The sequence below is a fragment of the Protopterus annectens genome, chromosome 7.part1 (assembly GCF_019279795.1).
Source record: "Protopterus annectens isolate FY-2018-M chromosome 7.part1, PAN1.0, whole genome shotgun sequence".
Classification (NCBI taxonomy): Eukaryota; Metazoa; Chordata; order Ceratodontiformes; family Protopteridae; genus Protopterus; species Protopterus annectens.
Window position 1 is genome coordinate 427,248,021 of NC_056740.1, and position 17,165 is coordinate 427,265,185.

At 39.3% G+C, this 17,165-nt stretch overlaps 1 protein-coding gene across 1 annotated transcript in view; it reads right to left on the bottom strand.

Moving 5' to 3' along the window:
* Positions 1 to 17,165, bottom strand: part of STAB1 (stabilin 1) — a 2,761,215-nt gene that overhangs the window by 2,399,483 nt on the left and 344,567 nt on the right. Inside the window, exon 9 of the mRNA XM_044078505.1 lies at positions 16,752 to 16,861. Coding sequence (XP_043934440.1) covers positions 16,752 to 16,861 — 110 coding nt within the window. The remainder of the gene's footprint in view (positions 1 to 16,751; positions 16,862 to 17,165) is intronic.

The window sequence follows — 17,165 nt, forward strand, 5'->3', positions numbered from 1 at the left end:
AAGTGGGGGTGATATGGTTAATATATTAGAACAAAAAGAATTACACTGGATACTAAAGATGAAAGCACACCATCCACCAGGCCTGAATCAATATGTTCCCATGAAACCAGTGTTAAGAAACAATTAACATTGTTAAAGGCCTATATACTATTCATCTCTTTGGATTTATAAACAATACATACTCATATTTCATATATTTCTTGCACATCAATTGGGTTTCATAATATCATTTTATTTATTAATAATTGATTTATATTTAAGCTTAAATATTATAGGGTTCTGGTTTTAATATACCTATTTATATATATATATTTTTATATAAATCCAATGAGATTTGAGCACTAAGCACTTTTTTATTATTATTATATATTATATATTACATATAGATGGATGATATACTATGCATTGATTTCAGTCTGATTTATAGCCCTAAGGTTACAAACATAGATCTATTATGATAATTTAAATATTACTGGCTTGATTATTCACTTTAAGAATGAATTATATCAGTTTCATTATTATTATTGTTATTATCTTTATTATCTTTATTACTTTTTAAATTTGATAGTTACATCTAGATTCTGATAAATATTTTAGAATTAGGTTAGTAATGCCTAGATGTTAGGATAATAAATTATTATGTTGTGCTATATTGAATAAAGAATGCATATTTAATATTGTCTTAGAAGTTAGCTATGTCTTTAAAAGCTTGAGATGCTATTAATTGGTAAGGCAATTATCTTAATTGAATGCAAGATGTTATTATTTAAACTGAGTTGCTTCTGTGAATAATGAAATCTGATGAAGCGTATGGTGCATACGTGAAAGCGCTCATTTCGTTTTTCTTTGCCTTTTTATTTGTGGAATAAAGAAGGATTTTTAACTACAACGCTGATGGCTGTTTAATGAACTGTGTGATTCCAGCTGCCTTTCCGTTCTGGTTCTACTTGTGTATTATATTACTATCCAGTTATATTACACTTTATTTCATTTTGTTCTACCTCATATAAACTTCTATATAGTGATCTCTGTCTTGTGGTTGTATAAACTGCCTGCCTAGTACTAACTTGTGAGCATTTGAAACTATAACATAATTATACTCCACAATAAATCAGCACCATGTTTCAGGTATGTTAAAAGCCATTCTCTCAGAAAAAGCCTAGCTGTCAGACATTTATGCTTATTTATTTTTATTTTATTTATTTGACATTTGTTGACTGGGTTGGTCCATCTGGGCCAAGGCCCTTTTTCAGTGGAGACCCAGGGAGAAAAGCTCCAGAGTTACAAAATATATACAAGCTCCAAGAATAAAAACATTTGCTAGTACACAAGAAAAATACATAACAATGTAAAGCGAGTATACAATGATAATACTGATTACAGAAACTGAGTTTAAAGTAAAGAGAGAAGAAGCTAGTAAGGAGTGATTGGGTAGCAATGAAGGAGAGATAAGAGTGCAACAGTAGTTGCTGACCATTCTACTAGTTTGGAGATAGATATAGTAATGGACAGTTAGGGGTAGGAGTAGGGACATTCTACTAGTTTGGAGATAGATATAGTAATGGACAGTTAGTGGTAGGAGTAGGGACATTCTACTGGTGAGGAGATAGAAATAGTAAAGAACAGTTAGGGGTAGGAGTAGGGACATTCTACTGGTGAGGAGGTAGATATAGTAAGAGACAGTTTGGGGTAGGAGTAGGGACATTCTACTGGTGAGGAGATAGATATAGTAAAGGACAGTTAGGGGTAGGAGTAGGGACATTCTACTGGTGAGGAGATAGATATAGTAAAGGACAGTTAGGGGTAGGAGTAGGGACATTCTACTGGTGAGGAGGTAGATATAGTAAAGGACAGTTAGGGGTAGGAGTAGGGACATTCTACTGGTGAGGAGGTAGATATAGTAAAGGACAGTTAGGGGTAGGAGTAGGGACATTCTACTGGTGAGGAGGTAGATATAGTAAAGGACAGTTTGGGATAGGAGTAGGGACATTCTACTGGTGAGGAGGTAGATATAGTCAAGGACAGTTAGGGGTAGGAGTAGGGACATTCTACTGGTGAGGAGGTAGATATAGTAAAGGACAGTTAGGGGTAGGAGTAGGGACATTCTACTGGTGAGGAGGTAGATATAGTAAAGGACAGTTAGGGGTAGGAGTAGGGACATTCTACTGGTGAGGAGACAGATCTAGTAAAGGACAGTTAGGGGTAGGAGTAGGGACATTCTACTGGTGAGGAGGTAGATATAGTAAAGGACAGTTAGGGGTAGGAGTAGGGACATTCTACTGGTGAGGAGATAGATATAGTAAAGGACAGTTAGGGGTAGGAGTAGGGACATTCTACTGGTGAGGAGGTAGATATAGTGAAGGACAGTTAGGGGTAGGAGTAGGGACATTCTACTGGTGAGGAGGTAGATATAGTAAAGGACAGTTAGGGTAGGAGTAGGGACATTCTACTGGTGAGGAGGTAGATATAGTAAAGGACAGTTAGGGGTAGGAGTAGGGACATTCTACTGGTGAGGAGGTAGATATAGTCAAGGACAGTTAGGGGTAGGAGTAGGGACATTCTACTGGTGAGGAGATAGATATAGTAAAGGACAGTTAGGGGTAGGAGTAGGGACATTCTACTGGTGAGGAGACAGATCTAGTAAAGGACAGTTAGGGGTAGGAGTAGGGACATTCTACTGGTGAGGAGGTAGATATAGTAAAGGACAGTTAGGGGTAGGAGTAGGGACATTCTACTGGTGAGGAGATAGATATAGTAAAGGACAGTTAGGGGTAGGAGTAGGGACATTCTACTGGTGAGGAGGTAGATATAGTAAAGGACAGTTAGGGGTAGGAGTAGGGACATTCTACTGGTGAGGAGATAGATATAGTAAAGGACAGTTAGGGGTAGGAGTAGGGACATTCTACTGGTGAGGAGGTAGATATAGTAAAAGGACAGTTAGGGGTAGGAGTAGGGACATTCTACTGGTGAGGAGATAGATATAGTAAAGGATAGTTTGGGGTAGGAGTAGGGGCATTCTACTGGTGAGGAGATAGATATAGTAAAGGACAGTTAGGGGTAGGAGTAGGGACATTCTACTGGTGAGGAGGTAGATATAGTAAAGGACAGTTAGGGGTAGGAGTAGGGACATTCTACTGGTGAGGAGGTAGATATAGTAAAGGACAGTTAGGGGTAGGAGTAGGGACATTCTACTGGTGAGGAGATAGATATAGTAAAGGACAGTTAGGGGTAGGAGTAGGGACATTCTACTGGTGAGGAGGTAGATATAGTAAAGGACAGTTAAGGGTAGGAGTAGGGACATTCTACTGGTGAGGAGAGAGATATAGTAAAGGACAGTTTGGGATAGGAGTAGTGACATTCTACTGGTGAGGAGATTGATATAGTAAAGGACAGTTAGCGGTAGGAGTAGGGACATTCTACTGGTGAGGAGGTAGATATAGTAAAGGACAGTTAGGGGTAGGAGTAGGGACATTCTACTGGTGAGGAGATAGATATAGTAAAGGACAGTTAGGGGTAGGAGTAGGGACATTCTACTGGTGAGGAGATAGATATAGTAAAGGACAGTTAGGGGTAGGAGTAGGGACATTCTACTGGTGAGGAGATAGATATAGTAAAGGACAGTTAGGGTAGGAGTAGGGACATTCTACTGGTGAGGAGGTAGATATAGTAAAGGACAGTTTGGGGTAGGAGTAGGGACATTCTACTGGTGAGGAGATAGATATAGTAAAGGACAGTTAGGGGTAGGAGTAGGGACATTCTACTGGTGAGGAGATAGATATAGTAAAGGACAGTTAGGGGTAGGAGTAGGGACATTCTACTGGTGAGGAGGTAGATATAGTAAAGGACAGTTAGGGGTAGGAGTAGGGACATTCTACTGGTGAGGAGGTAGATATAGTAAAGGACAGTTACGGGTAGGAGTAGGGACATTCTACTGGTGAGGAGGTAGATATAGTAAAGGACAGTTAGGGGCAATAGTAGGGACATTCTACTGGTGAGGAGATAGATATAGTAAAGGACAGTTAGGGGTAGGAGTAGGGACATTCTACTGGTGAGGAGGTAGATATAGTAAAGGACAGTTAGGGGTAGGAGTAGGGACATTCTACTGGTGAGGAGACAGATCTAGTAAAGGACAGTTAGGGTAGGAGTAGGGACATTCTACTGGTGAGGAGGTAGATATAGTAAAGGACAGTTAGGGGTAGGAGTAGGGACATTCTACTGGTGAGGAGGTAGATATAGTAAAGGACAGTTAGGGGTAGGAGTAGGGACATTCTACTGGTGAGGAGACAGATCTAGTAAAGGACAGTTAGGGGTAGGAGTAGGGACATTCTACTGGTGAGGAGGTAGATATAGTAAAGGACAGTTAGGGGTTGGAGTAGGGACATTCTACTGGTGAGGAGATAGAAATAGTAAAGGACAGTTTGGGGTAGGAGTAGGGACATTCTACTGGTGAGGAGGTAGATATAGTAAAGGACAGTTAGGGGTAGGAGTAGGGACATTCTACTGGTGAGGAGATAGATATAGTAAAGGACAGTTAGGGGTAGGAATAGGGACATTCTACTGGTGAGGAGCTAGATATAGTAAAGGACAGTTAGGGGTAGGAGTAGGAACATTCTACTGGTGAGGAGGTAGATATAGTAAAGGACAGTTAGGGGTAGGAGTAGGGACATTCTACTGGTGAGGAGGTAGATATAGTAAAGGACAGTTAGGGGGTAGGAGTAGGGACATTCTACTGGTGAGGAGATAGATATAGTAAGGGACAGTTAGGGGTAGGAGTAGGGACATTCTACTGGTGAGGAGGTAGATATAGTAAAGGACAGTTAGGGGTAGGAGTAGGGACATTCTACTGGTGAGGAGACAGATCTAGTAAAGGACAGTTAGGGGTAGGAGTAGGGACATTCTACTGGTGAGGAGGTAGATATAGTAAAGGACAGTTAGGGGTAGGAGTAGGGACATTCTACTGGTGAGGAGGTAGATATAGTAAAGGACAGTTAGGGGTAGGAGTAGGGACATTCTACTGGTGAGGAGATAGATATAGTAAAGGATAGTTTGGGGTAGGAGTAGGGACATTCTTCTGGTGAGGAGATAGATAAAGTAAAGGACAGTTAGGGGTAGGAGTAGGGACAGTCTACTGGTGAGGAGATAGATATAGTAAAGGACAGTTTGGGGTAGGAGTAGGGACATTCTACTGGTGAGGAGATAGATATAGTAAAGGACAGTTAGGGGTAGGAGTAGGGACATTCTACTGGTGAGGAGATAGATATAGTAAAGGACAGTTAGGGGTAGGAGTAGGGACATTCTACTGGTGAGGAGGTAGATATAGTAAAGGACAGTTAGGGTAGGAGTAGGGACATTCTACTGGTGAGGAGGTAGATATAGTAAAGGACAGTTAGGGGTAGGAGTAGGGACATTCTACTGGAGAGGAGATAGATATAGTAAAGGACAGTTAGGGGTAGGAGTAGGGACATTCTACTGGTGAGGAGATATATATAGTAAAGGACAGTTAGGGGTAGGAGTAGGGACATTCTACTTGTCAGGAGGTATATATAGTAAAGGACAGTTAGGGGTAGGAGTAGAGACATTCTACTGGTGAGGAGGTAGATATAGTAAAGGACAGTTAGGGGTAGGAGTAGGGACATTCTACTGGTGAGGAGGTAGATATAGTAAAGGACAGTTAGGGGTAGGAGTAGGGACATTCTACTGGTGAGGAGATAGATATAGTAAAGGACAGTTAGGGGTAGGAGTAGGGACATTCTACTGGTGAGGAGGTAGATATAGTAAAGGACAGTTAGGGGTAGGAGTAGGGACATTCTACTGGTGAGGAGATAGATATAGTAAAGGACAGTTAGGGGTAGGAGTAGGGACATTCTACTGATGAGGAGATAGATGTAGTAAAATACAGTTAGGGTAGGAGTAGGGACATTCTACTGGTGAGGAGGTAGATATAGTAAAGGACAGTTAGGGGTAGGAGTAGGGACATTCTACTGGTGAGGAGGTAGATATAGTAAAGGACAGTTAAGGGTAGGAGTAGGGACATTGTACTGGTGAGATAGATATAGTAAAGGACAGTTGGGGTAGGAGTAGGGACATTCTACTGGTGGGAGATAGATATAGTAAAGGACAGTTAGGGGTAGGAGTAGGGACATTCTACTGGTGAGGAGATAGATATAGTAAAGGACAGTTAGGGGTAGGAGTAGGGACATTCTACTGGTGAGGAGATATATATAGTAAAGGACAGTTAGGGGTAGGAGTAGGGACATTCTACTTGTCAGGAGGTAGATATAGTAAAGGACAGTTAGGGGTAGGAGTAGGGACATTCTACTGGTGAGGAGGTAGATATAGTAAAGGACAGTTTGGGGTAGGAGTAGGGACATTCTACTGGTGAGGAGGTAGATATAGTAAAGGACAGTTAGGGGTAGGAGTAGGGACATTCTACTGGTGAGGAGGTAGATATAGTAAAGGACAGTTAGGGGTAGGAGTAGGGACATTCTACTGGTGAGGAGGTAGATATAGTAAAGGACAGTTAGGGGTAGGAATAGGGAAAGGGTTTAATGGGGAAGAAGGGAGGTTGAGTTTGGAAGGAGGTAGTGTTAGGTACTAGTAGGAGAAATATAAGTGAGAGATTGGTCTGGAGAGGTGGGTTAGTCGGGGGGGGGCTGAGAACAGAGGCAGAGTTTATTTAAGCTAAGGTGATTTCTCAGTCTTTTTGAATAGAAGTTTGGCTGTAGTGTTACGTATGTCCAGGGAGAGTTTATTCCAGTGTTTGGTGGAGTAATAGCTATGCAGGCTTTTGTCTATGTTGAGTTTGGGTTTGGTTATGGTCAAAAGGTGTTGGTCAGAGCTCCAGAGTATCCTAGTTGGGGTGTAGGATGAGATGATGGGTGATATTGCGGGGCAGAAAGTGGGCTGGTATAGAATGGAATGGATTATTTGGAGCTGGGAGAGAGTAAGGTTGTCAGGGAGCTCTAACCATTCCAGTTTTTGTAGAGTGGTGAAAGGAGCAAGGAATTTCAGTGGCAAATTTTGCTACTTTGTTAAAGGTGGATTCAAGTTTGGTCGTAAGAGAGGTCTGCAGGTTGGTGAGAATCTGAGAGAAGGGTTGGAGAGGGGAGAGAAAGGTTTTGTTTCTGTAAAGAAGGCTGATGTTTTGGTGGGTTTTCTGGATGTTTCTAAGTACATGCTGGTCAAATTTTAGCTGGTCGTCAATGATGACCCCAGGTAGTTTAGTGTTATCCACCATAATGGGTGTGTTGTTGTGGGAGAAGATGGAGAAGTTAGGTTTCAGGTGGGTCATTGTTTTTGGAAGAAAGAAAAGGAGTTTGGTCTTTTTTAGATTTATGATTACATGGTTTCGGTTCAGCCAGGTCCTGACAGACAAGAGGGATTCCTGAGTTTTAGACTGGAGTATGGGTAGTGTGTCTGCAATAGTGATGACTGTGGAGTGATCAGCATATTGCATTAGGGATGAGTGTGGAGTAGAGCTAGATAACTGATTGGTGAAAATGTTGAAAAGCAGTGGTCCTAGGATTGATCCTTAGGGAACTCCCATCAGTACTGGAAGTTCTAGGGAGATAGCTGAATCCCATTTGATGGATTGGGAGCAGTTACTAAGATAACTAGAGAACCAGGAGATAGTGGGAGAGGATAGGTCTATGTGGGAGAGTTTCTCTAAGAGTAATGGACCGTGGACAGTATCAAAGGCTTTTGATTGGTCAAGAAAGACACATGATGCAAGTTTATTTTGTTCCCTAGCTTAAGCAATACTATTTATGAAAGAGATGAGAACTGTAGAAGTGCTACAGCCAGGCCGGAAACTGTGTTGGGTGGGGGTAATTAAGCTGTCTTAGGTGAGGTGCTGAAGAATTTGTTTGTGTACACATTTTTCCAGGATCTTGGATAGGGGCGATAGTATTGTGATAGGCCTGTAGTTAGTTAGTTTAGTGGAGTTACCTCCCTTGTGGATAGGTATAGTTTAAAACTTCTTCCAGATGACTGGGACTGTAGCTTCAGTGATAGATCTGTTTATGAGGATAGTGATGGGTAGGGCTATAGAGTTAACACTTAGTTGAAGAAAGAGTGGAGGGAGACCATCTATGGAGGGAGAACAAGGTTTGAGCTTAAGGAGCAGTGATTTTATACAAGAGGTAGATACTGTTTGTAGGTTGAAAGTAGGTGAGGGGTTAGGGTGATTAGGGGGGAGGCAGGTGGGGTGGTGCTGGTGTTGGAGTGGTTCTATGAAGTAAGAGTTGAAGTTAGTAGTAGTTTGGAGAGGTGTAAGTGTGGGTGGGGGTGGGGGGTTTCCTGGATGTAGGATATTGTTTATAGTATGCCAGAATTTTTTGGGGTTGTAAAGGTGTGTTTTGGGGGTGGGGTTAGTATAGTAATTTTTTTTGTCATCTTTGTTTGATTTCTTTGCTTGGTTATGAAGTTGTCTGTATTGTTGTAGGTGAATGGGCAGTTTGGTTTTGATCCAGAGTTTCCATTGAGTGTCTCTCTGTGTCATTAGTGAAAGAGTGGAGGGTGTAAGCCTCAAGATGCACAAGATCTGTTAACTCCCATAGGAATACAACAACATACAAATATACATTTCTACTGAAAATGTTTCATTACCCAGCATATCATTGGTAGGAGGACCAATATGTGTCATCCTGGGAGGATGTGATTGATGACCATGTTGTTTCACCAGGGATGGCCTGTATTTGTCCCCTTTATGGTTTTGATTATTGGCAAAGACTTTACCCACTCCTATTGTACCTTTTTAGGCAACGCTAGCCTGGCAAACCTACTAGCATAATGAAGCAAGCAAAGGGAAAATTAGAAGGTGTTCATAATCAATTCTAGGAGCCTAAACAAGAAATTTTAGTCTTTACAAGCCTTTCTTACCCTGGAGGAGGCAGACATCAGTATAATAACTGAGACATGGCTTAAAATGGAGGTCTGACCATGGAGGAGGCAGACATCAGTGTAATAACTGAGATATGGATTATAATGGAGGTCTGACCATGGAGGAGGCAGACATCAGTGTAATAACTGAGACATGGCTTAAAATGGAGGTCTCACCATGGAGGAGGCAGACATCAGTGTAATAACTGAGACATGGCTCAAAATGGAGGTCTCACCATGGAGGAGGCAGACATCAGTGTAATAACTGAGACATGGCTTAAAATGGAGGTCTGACCATGGAGGAGGCAGACATCAGTGTAATAACGGAGACATGGCTTAAAATGGAGGTCTCACCATGGAGGAGGCAGACATCAGTGTAATAACTGAGAAATGGCTTAAAATGGAAGTCTCACCACGGAGGAGGCAGAATCAGTGTAATAACTGAGACATGGCTTAAAATGGAGGTCTCACCATGGAGGAGCAGAATCAGTGTAATAACTGAGACATGTATTAAAATGGAGGTCTCACCATGGAGGAGGCAAACATCAGTGTAATAACTGAGACATGGGTTAAAATGGAGGACTAGGCCAGCTCTGCTCTGGAGGAGAAAAGGTGGTAGGTATCTTAATCTTTATCCAGAAGAGACTCACATCAAGGCTGGTAAAGCAGCAAAATACACTACAGCTTCTTCATGTACAAATGATCATTAGAAATGTCCCATACCACATATTAGCTAGATACAGAACTCCTTCTATAACCCATAAAAGCCGCAACATCTATCTACAGGAACTGAAATCATTCAATATTAAACCCAATACCATTTTCCTAGGAATTCTAAATTATCCAGCTATAGTCTGAGAAACCTACTCCACCACTAGTGTATATGCACCCTGAAACAATCAGAGTACCCACTAGGCGAACAACATCTTGGATCTTGTCCCTACTAATATAGAGGCATCTTGCGTCATTCCTTATATATCTTCATCACTTGATAGGTCTGACCATAAAGCCATCTCCTTCAAAATAAAACTGAAACCATAGAATCCTTCCACCCAATGTACCTTTAGAAATTTCTCTAAGAGAAATTAGCTGCTCTGAAGAGATAGACTGGCAAGCCTTAAATCCCCACCAAACCCAGTTAACTTTGTATACCAACACCGTATACAAGCATGTAAACAGCTGCATAGATGCACCAGCATCCTGTAGAAAAAAGTGCATGGCAAACCCCAAAAACAAACCTCCATGGTAGAGCCATAATATCAAGCTTTACAATAAAAGGAAGAGAATTTTTACCAAAAGTAAAAAAAAAGTAATATTCAGAAAAATAGAGCTGTCATCATTAAAATAAACAAGCAAGTCAGGGACTTATTTAAAAACCATCAAAGCCAATTTTGAAGCTAAAATAGCCACTCAAGTCAAAGGCCTTTATCAATTTTGTTTGTAATCTCAGAAGTACAAAGCAACAATGGACTGAGCAGACTGTGAACAATGTTACCTACACTGAGACTGAAGATATAGCAAACCTACTGGCTAATAAATTCACTTCATACTTTACCCTTCTCTCCAATCCATCCATCTGCCCACAAGATATCCATGAAACTGACTGTCTCCAGCTATCACACAAGATCAAGTCCTAAATGCACCATCAAAAGCTAAACCTACTGCATTAATAGGTCCTGACAATATCCCAGGATGCATCTTAAACAGCATGAAGTACGATTTAGCCCCACCCCAACAACACCGTTCAACCTCAGCCTCCATGCATGTTTTGGACTACACAAATGGAAAACAGTTACAGTCATTCCCTGCAGTTCATGAACTCAGAAAATTACAGATCCATAAGTCTGACTAGACTCATATGGAAAACCATGGAAAGACTTATCATGCAACTAATCGAACCCTGGACTCATTTCAGTTTGGATTCATCAAGGGCAGGTCATGCTTACTCATCCTGGTGGACTTTTTTGAAAAGGTCACCAAGGAAATAGATCAAAGTACCTCAACCTGACCATAGCTTTTGACACAATACCCCACTCAGGTGTAGCAGAAACATTAAATAAACTGGGAATAACCCCCCTACATTACTTCCCTGGTTCGCCAAGTGTTTCACAGATAAGATACAGGAGATAAAAATAGGGGAAGCTACCTTCACATAGAGACCAGTCATGAGTGGAGTTCCCCAGGGTTCGGTGCTGGGACCTCTCCTGTTTGACATCTACTTCTCTTAAGTAAAAGCCAATACCAGAAGGGCCCTGGATGATGAGTGGTCACCGAATTCATGAAATGACTTAGCTGTCCTGTAGGAAGGTTTGTTACAGACAAATAACTGGTGCCAGAATCATGGACTGGAACTAAATGTCAAAAAATTAATTATCATATCCTTTGGAAAGTTGTCTACTCCTGGGAACTATCAAATTAAAAATATGCCCCCTAAGAGTTGACCTAGTTGTTTATGATTTGAGAACTTATGTGGACAGTGGCCTTACTTTTGAACAATTTGTGTCTACTGTCATAAGAAAGTCCTTCTATATTGAGCAGCTGGGGGTGTAAGATTGTGCTTAGATCTAGAATGCCACTGCCCCTCCTTTTTACTCAGTCTTCATTAGGCCAGTCATTGAGTATAATGCCACTTTTGGCATGTATCTGTCCTGATGCATGCAACAAGTGGAATGCCCACAGACACACCTTACTTAAAGGATATAATTTATATTTTTTATTTATTTATTTATTTGTCTTTGTTTAGCACAAAAGTCCAACTGGGTAATTTCCATTTTCAGTGGAGGACTGCCAAGGCAAGCTCTATTTGCATACATTGCATTATATTAAGTTCCAGTTAAATACAGAGTAACAGTATCCACAGGTACCACCAAGGATCGAAACCAGCAGAAATGCTTTGAAAACACAGCTTTAATAAAAACAACAAAAAACACATACACTCCAGGCATTAACGTCTCCTGACTATACATTTTCATTTTAAAATTACTTCATCAGTCAGGAGACGTTAATGCCGATTAACAATTCCGACAAAATTCTGTTGAAACCTGTTCTTAAGAATAGCAGACTCACTGTGAGATAAACATACATATTTTAGAATGTTAATAGATGTTTTATATTTACCTTTATATACAGATGCATATTTTATATATATATATTTTTATATATATATATATATATATATATATATATATATATATATATATATATAGTTTTCTGTATACATTTTTTTATAGACGTATTATTTTTGCATACTGAAAAGTTTTAATCAGGATCAGGAAGTGATGTCAGCCCTATTTCCTTATAAAATGTGACTTGATTTTATTCAGTGTTTGTTTCTTATGGTTTGACAAAGCCCTTACAGCGTGAAAGTGCTTACCAATAAAACAGCTTGGATTTTACTTGTCTTTGTCACGGATTCAGTCATTGTTTGAACTAGCATTTATTTCTGCTGCTTGAATAAGCCTCAGTGACTGCTGGATTTATGCTGATTTTTGTTGTCAGTCTTGGTTTGCTCCTGTGCTTCTCTTTTGGATCATTTATTTACTTTATTAGTAACAGGAGCATTTGGACTGTGATAACACTTACTCTTATAATATAACTAAAAAGAAAGCCCATGTGCAACTTAATGTCTTGGACAGGCAGCAGTTATGTATAAAAATTGTTTTGTCATTTCAGTGAGAGGTTGAGAGTATTCTGTTAAAGGAGAGTATTTATAGAGTCTCATACGGTGAACAAAAAGGTGTCGACCTTGTGATGAGCATGTGCAGGGCCAGGATTGGTTAAGATGTTGTTCAAGGAGTGGTTTAAAACTACTGAGTTTGTTACAGAGTTTTATTTGTGTGGGGATGCTATTCCAGAGTTTAGCAATGTATTGGGAATACTGCTACACTTCTGCAGCATTTTTTGACTTATTTGTAAGTAATAAGATTTTGTTACTAGAGTGGAGGTCCCTTGCTGGACAGTAGGTCAGTAATAGGTTGTGTAGTGCAGGGCATTTTTCTTGGGTGATGGCCTAACTGATGATAAGGCCTAAACAGTATGCCCTACATGGACCAACTTAAAGCCCTGTCATTACACTTGGGGTCTATGTTTACCACTCGAATGGAACATTCATTGAACACCCATTCCTTCTACAAAGACCAGTGAATGTTTCTTTCCTCAAAAGGCCAAAAGATTGTACAGAGGTTCATTGAACTATCATAGCTGGTCAACACCACGGAGGAATGGAACGGAGTATATATTTATCGGTAAGTAAAGATAAGGAAACCTGCCCTTTCCCCGCTGTAGTGTAGTTAGCGATTTCATCTCTTATAAATCAGTGTCAGCTTCCTCTCTGTGAATAGTGCGGATCACAATACAATTTAAATAAAACATTCTCAGATCACATGTATGAAACAAACAATCACATCGTGTTCTTTAATAAAGTATTACATAATAAAAACTGTCAAAACAGCAATTAAAACCAGTACAGAAAAAAAATAACAATAATCCAAATGATGCAAGTTGGAAAACACATCCACTGTCTCTGCATTTAAATAGCAAACAAATTTATTAAACAAAGTTAAGCACATTCATCCTATATGGGAATCTACTGAAGGACGTCATCAAAACTAATAATCTTTTTTTCATTATGCTATAAAATACTAAGAACTGGTGTCGTGCAATTCAAACCAACCATTCAGTAAGTTAATTCAAAGAGCAGATAAAAAACCCTTTATCCAAATTAAACTGGACAGAAATAATGAATGCATCTGCTACAAGTTGAAATGAATGCTTCAGTTATAAATCAGTTGAAAACTGTAATAGAAATAAACAAAATACATTTTTAAATATGTCTAAGACTAACTGGCAATAACCTTTTTAAATATGTTGGTTTAAAATTTCACTATTAAGGAATAAATATAAAAAAATTAAATATAAAAGCCCCTTTTTTCTGCAGTTAACATTGCATGGGTGTATTTTGGATCTAAGTCAGGTGTTAATTAACACTGTTTCATCTTCCAAAATATAGGCACATGGTTTGCAGCTTCCACATGTATTTTCCCTTTCCTTTCCATTATTGTTGTAAGGTTCGTGTAATTCTGAGTTAGTTATCTTTACCTTTTTTATAACTAAAGTAGTGGATTTTATCCCATCAGCCCGTATCATTCTGGGTTTCCTTTAAATATATTCCAGTTCTTTGTAATAATACCTACAATACTAGATAAGTTAGCAGGTATCGTGCACAAAATTATTACTACTTAACTCTGTCAACAAGTTATTGACTGAAGTAGTATAACCTTTTCCCAAAAGGGGGTCATACTTAGTGCCCTATCCCTTGGTAACCTCATTGCTAATGTCCTTTAAAAATATTTTGGGAACCCCCTTTCAGTAAACATGTTCAATAGTGTGCCCCTTTCCATCAAAAACGCATCCTGATCGGACCATTCTTGCTACTCTAACCAACTGCCCTTTAACCAAACTACTTTTTTGTAAACAGTTGGATGGCATCTGTTAAAGTGCAAATAACTGCTGGAAGATGGAAGAATAGGTTCTCTTTATTTACTAGATGAATGTTAACATTCTGTTTCTTAGTTATAAGAATATACAAACAGTTAATACTTTCATGATTTGTTAGTATGTAAATATTAAGAATCTGGTCGTACTTCCTATGTAATTAAAAAATTCAGTAAGCTTTTCATCAAAACCACTCCATAAGATGGAAATGTTGCCAAAACAACAGACATACAGCTTCCAAAATCCAGTGAAATTAAAGCCCCAAATAAACTTACTTTTCCATGTCCACATCAACAAATTGGCAAGATACCCCCATAGCTGCCCCCTTTATCTGCTTGCATAGTTCACCTTCAAAACATATAATGTTGTTTAAAACAAGATCCATCAAATCTGTCAAAAATGTAATGTCCCATGCTTACAAAAAAAAACTGTTAATAAGGGCTTCATTAAAAAAAGTTAAAACATTCTGCCTTTGGTAAACACAAAAACAACTCAGCGACATCATTAAAAAGAAAACTAGCCTTGTCTCCCCATAAATCTAGTGTGAATTTTTCTAGAACATTGCATGACTTCTATAGGATATAAGGGTGCTCAGAGTAAAAGGTTTTAACTTCCTGTCAATTTAGGTTGCCAATGGATACGTCTTTGAGCACTGTGCTGCAACTATATGTCTAAAAGATTTCTCTAGGATAGTCTTATAAACTTTATGAATGCCAAAGATTGTGGGAATAATTACACAGAAAATAAATGAAAAAAATTGTATGTTGATGGGGTAATAATGTCTTACAATACACAATCTTTAAGATATATATCAATATTTTGATAGGCTAAATTAATTGCATTGCGTGAAAGCTTGGTGTGTCTTTTGGGGTCAGTCAAAGTAGTGTACATGGCCCTAACATAAATAAATGTATCCATTAAAACAAAACCACCCATCTTATCAAGCTTCATGGTCTTAACAGTAGGATCGTTGGTGAGATAACTCAACAATCTTCTCTCTTCCTCACCCAAATTATAATAAAAATTCCTTTTTCTGGGAATAAGCACTAAACAGTCTTTAAAATAATTTTCAAATAATTTCTCAAAGACTTAAATTATGAAGAGGTGGATTAAATGTACTTTCTATTCTTAAAATTACTTATCTGTGGATCAATTATAGTCACATTATCTTTGAAAGAGACAAATCAAATGTAATTTCCTGATGAAAAGTATCAGACCCTGATCCAAAAAGAGTGTGCTATCAGTTGAGACACTGATATGGCTGTTGAACAGAATGTAATTGAAATGCCCTGCAGAAATGTAAAGATGTTTACCTGTAAGGGCAAAAGGGCAAAATCTTTACATATTTAATGAAGGACAGCAGCTTGGTCTTTGCATGAGGTGCTCATTTTTATCTGTGAGTGTGCAGACTGCAAGGTTTCTGACACTTTCAAGCCAGCTGTTGCTTCTCTGTCTTGACATAGTGCCCATGTATCTGTGCAGAGCCTCTTGTTGGTCTGTTGGCGGTGACACCAGCCTGTTAAGATGGAGGTCTTGTGTTCAAGTACCAAATGACACGTAATATTATCCTTTCACTTTTATGAGTCTAACAATGCCTAAACAGGGGACTTTCTCTGTATTTGTGCGTGTGTGTGTTTGCAATTCAACCTTGATCATCATGATGACAGCTTACTAGCTGAAAGGTTTAAGATCTTAATGAAAAACATGATGTCTATCTCTCTAAAGACTATTGTTGGTCCAGTAGCAGTGACACCAGCACAGTATGCTGAAGGCTTTAGGTTTGAGAACTAAATGAGAGCTAATATTATCCTTTCACATCTGTGATTTTAAGAGTACCTAAGCACACATCTTTCTCTTTATTTGTGCATGTATCTTCTTCTTCTTTCAGCTTTTCCCAGTTAGGGGTCGCCACAGTGGATCACCTGTCTGCTCATGACAGGCAATGGAGTTTTACAGTGTCGAGTTGCCAGCCCGGCGCCCAACCTTCCACAGAAGGCACATACATGCACGCACTCACACCTAAGGCCAATTTAGAGTGTCCAATCCACCTACAGCATGTCTTTGGGATGTGGGAGGAAACTGGAGCACCCAGAGGACACCCACACAACCACAGGGAGAATATTCAGACTCTGCACAGAAGGCACCCCAGCCAAGAATCGAACCAGAGAACCTCTTGCTGTGAGCAGCAACACTAACCTCTGCACCACCGTGACCGCCCCTTTATTTGTGCATGAATGTGTTTGGAATTTGCTTTTCACATAGTGCAGTAATTTAAATGCAAGCAGTAAACCTCAATAAATCTGCTTTCCCTTTGAATACAATAAATTCACTCACCAACATTACTTTCTGCACTTGTGATCAATGAATGAGATACTTACTTAGTCAAAAATTTCTGGCAGGTTCCATTGTTTGAGCCACAGCTGTTTTTCAAAACACAGACATCAGAAGACTTTGCTTTCTGGAACTCTGGTTTGCAAACACAATAATTCTAAAAGAAAAGGAGAAATATAGGAACAGTTTAAAGACAAGATTAATCCCTTATTAGTTCATTGCACATTACTAATCAGTATAGTAAAAGCAGAATGTTTCCCAGATGTCATTTGTGGTTCAACTGAATGCCACCTTTGAAACAAGTATTATCAGCTGAGACTTACAGTTAGGCTCTGAACTGCCTAGCTGTATTTCAAAAGAATTAGGACCTCAGAATTCATACATTTGTTATAATTTTTTTCTGTTTTTCATTTCAATTACAGTGTATTTATTGACCAGGTGATGTTAATGGATTACAAAAG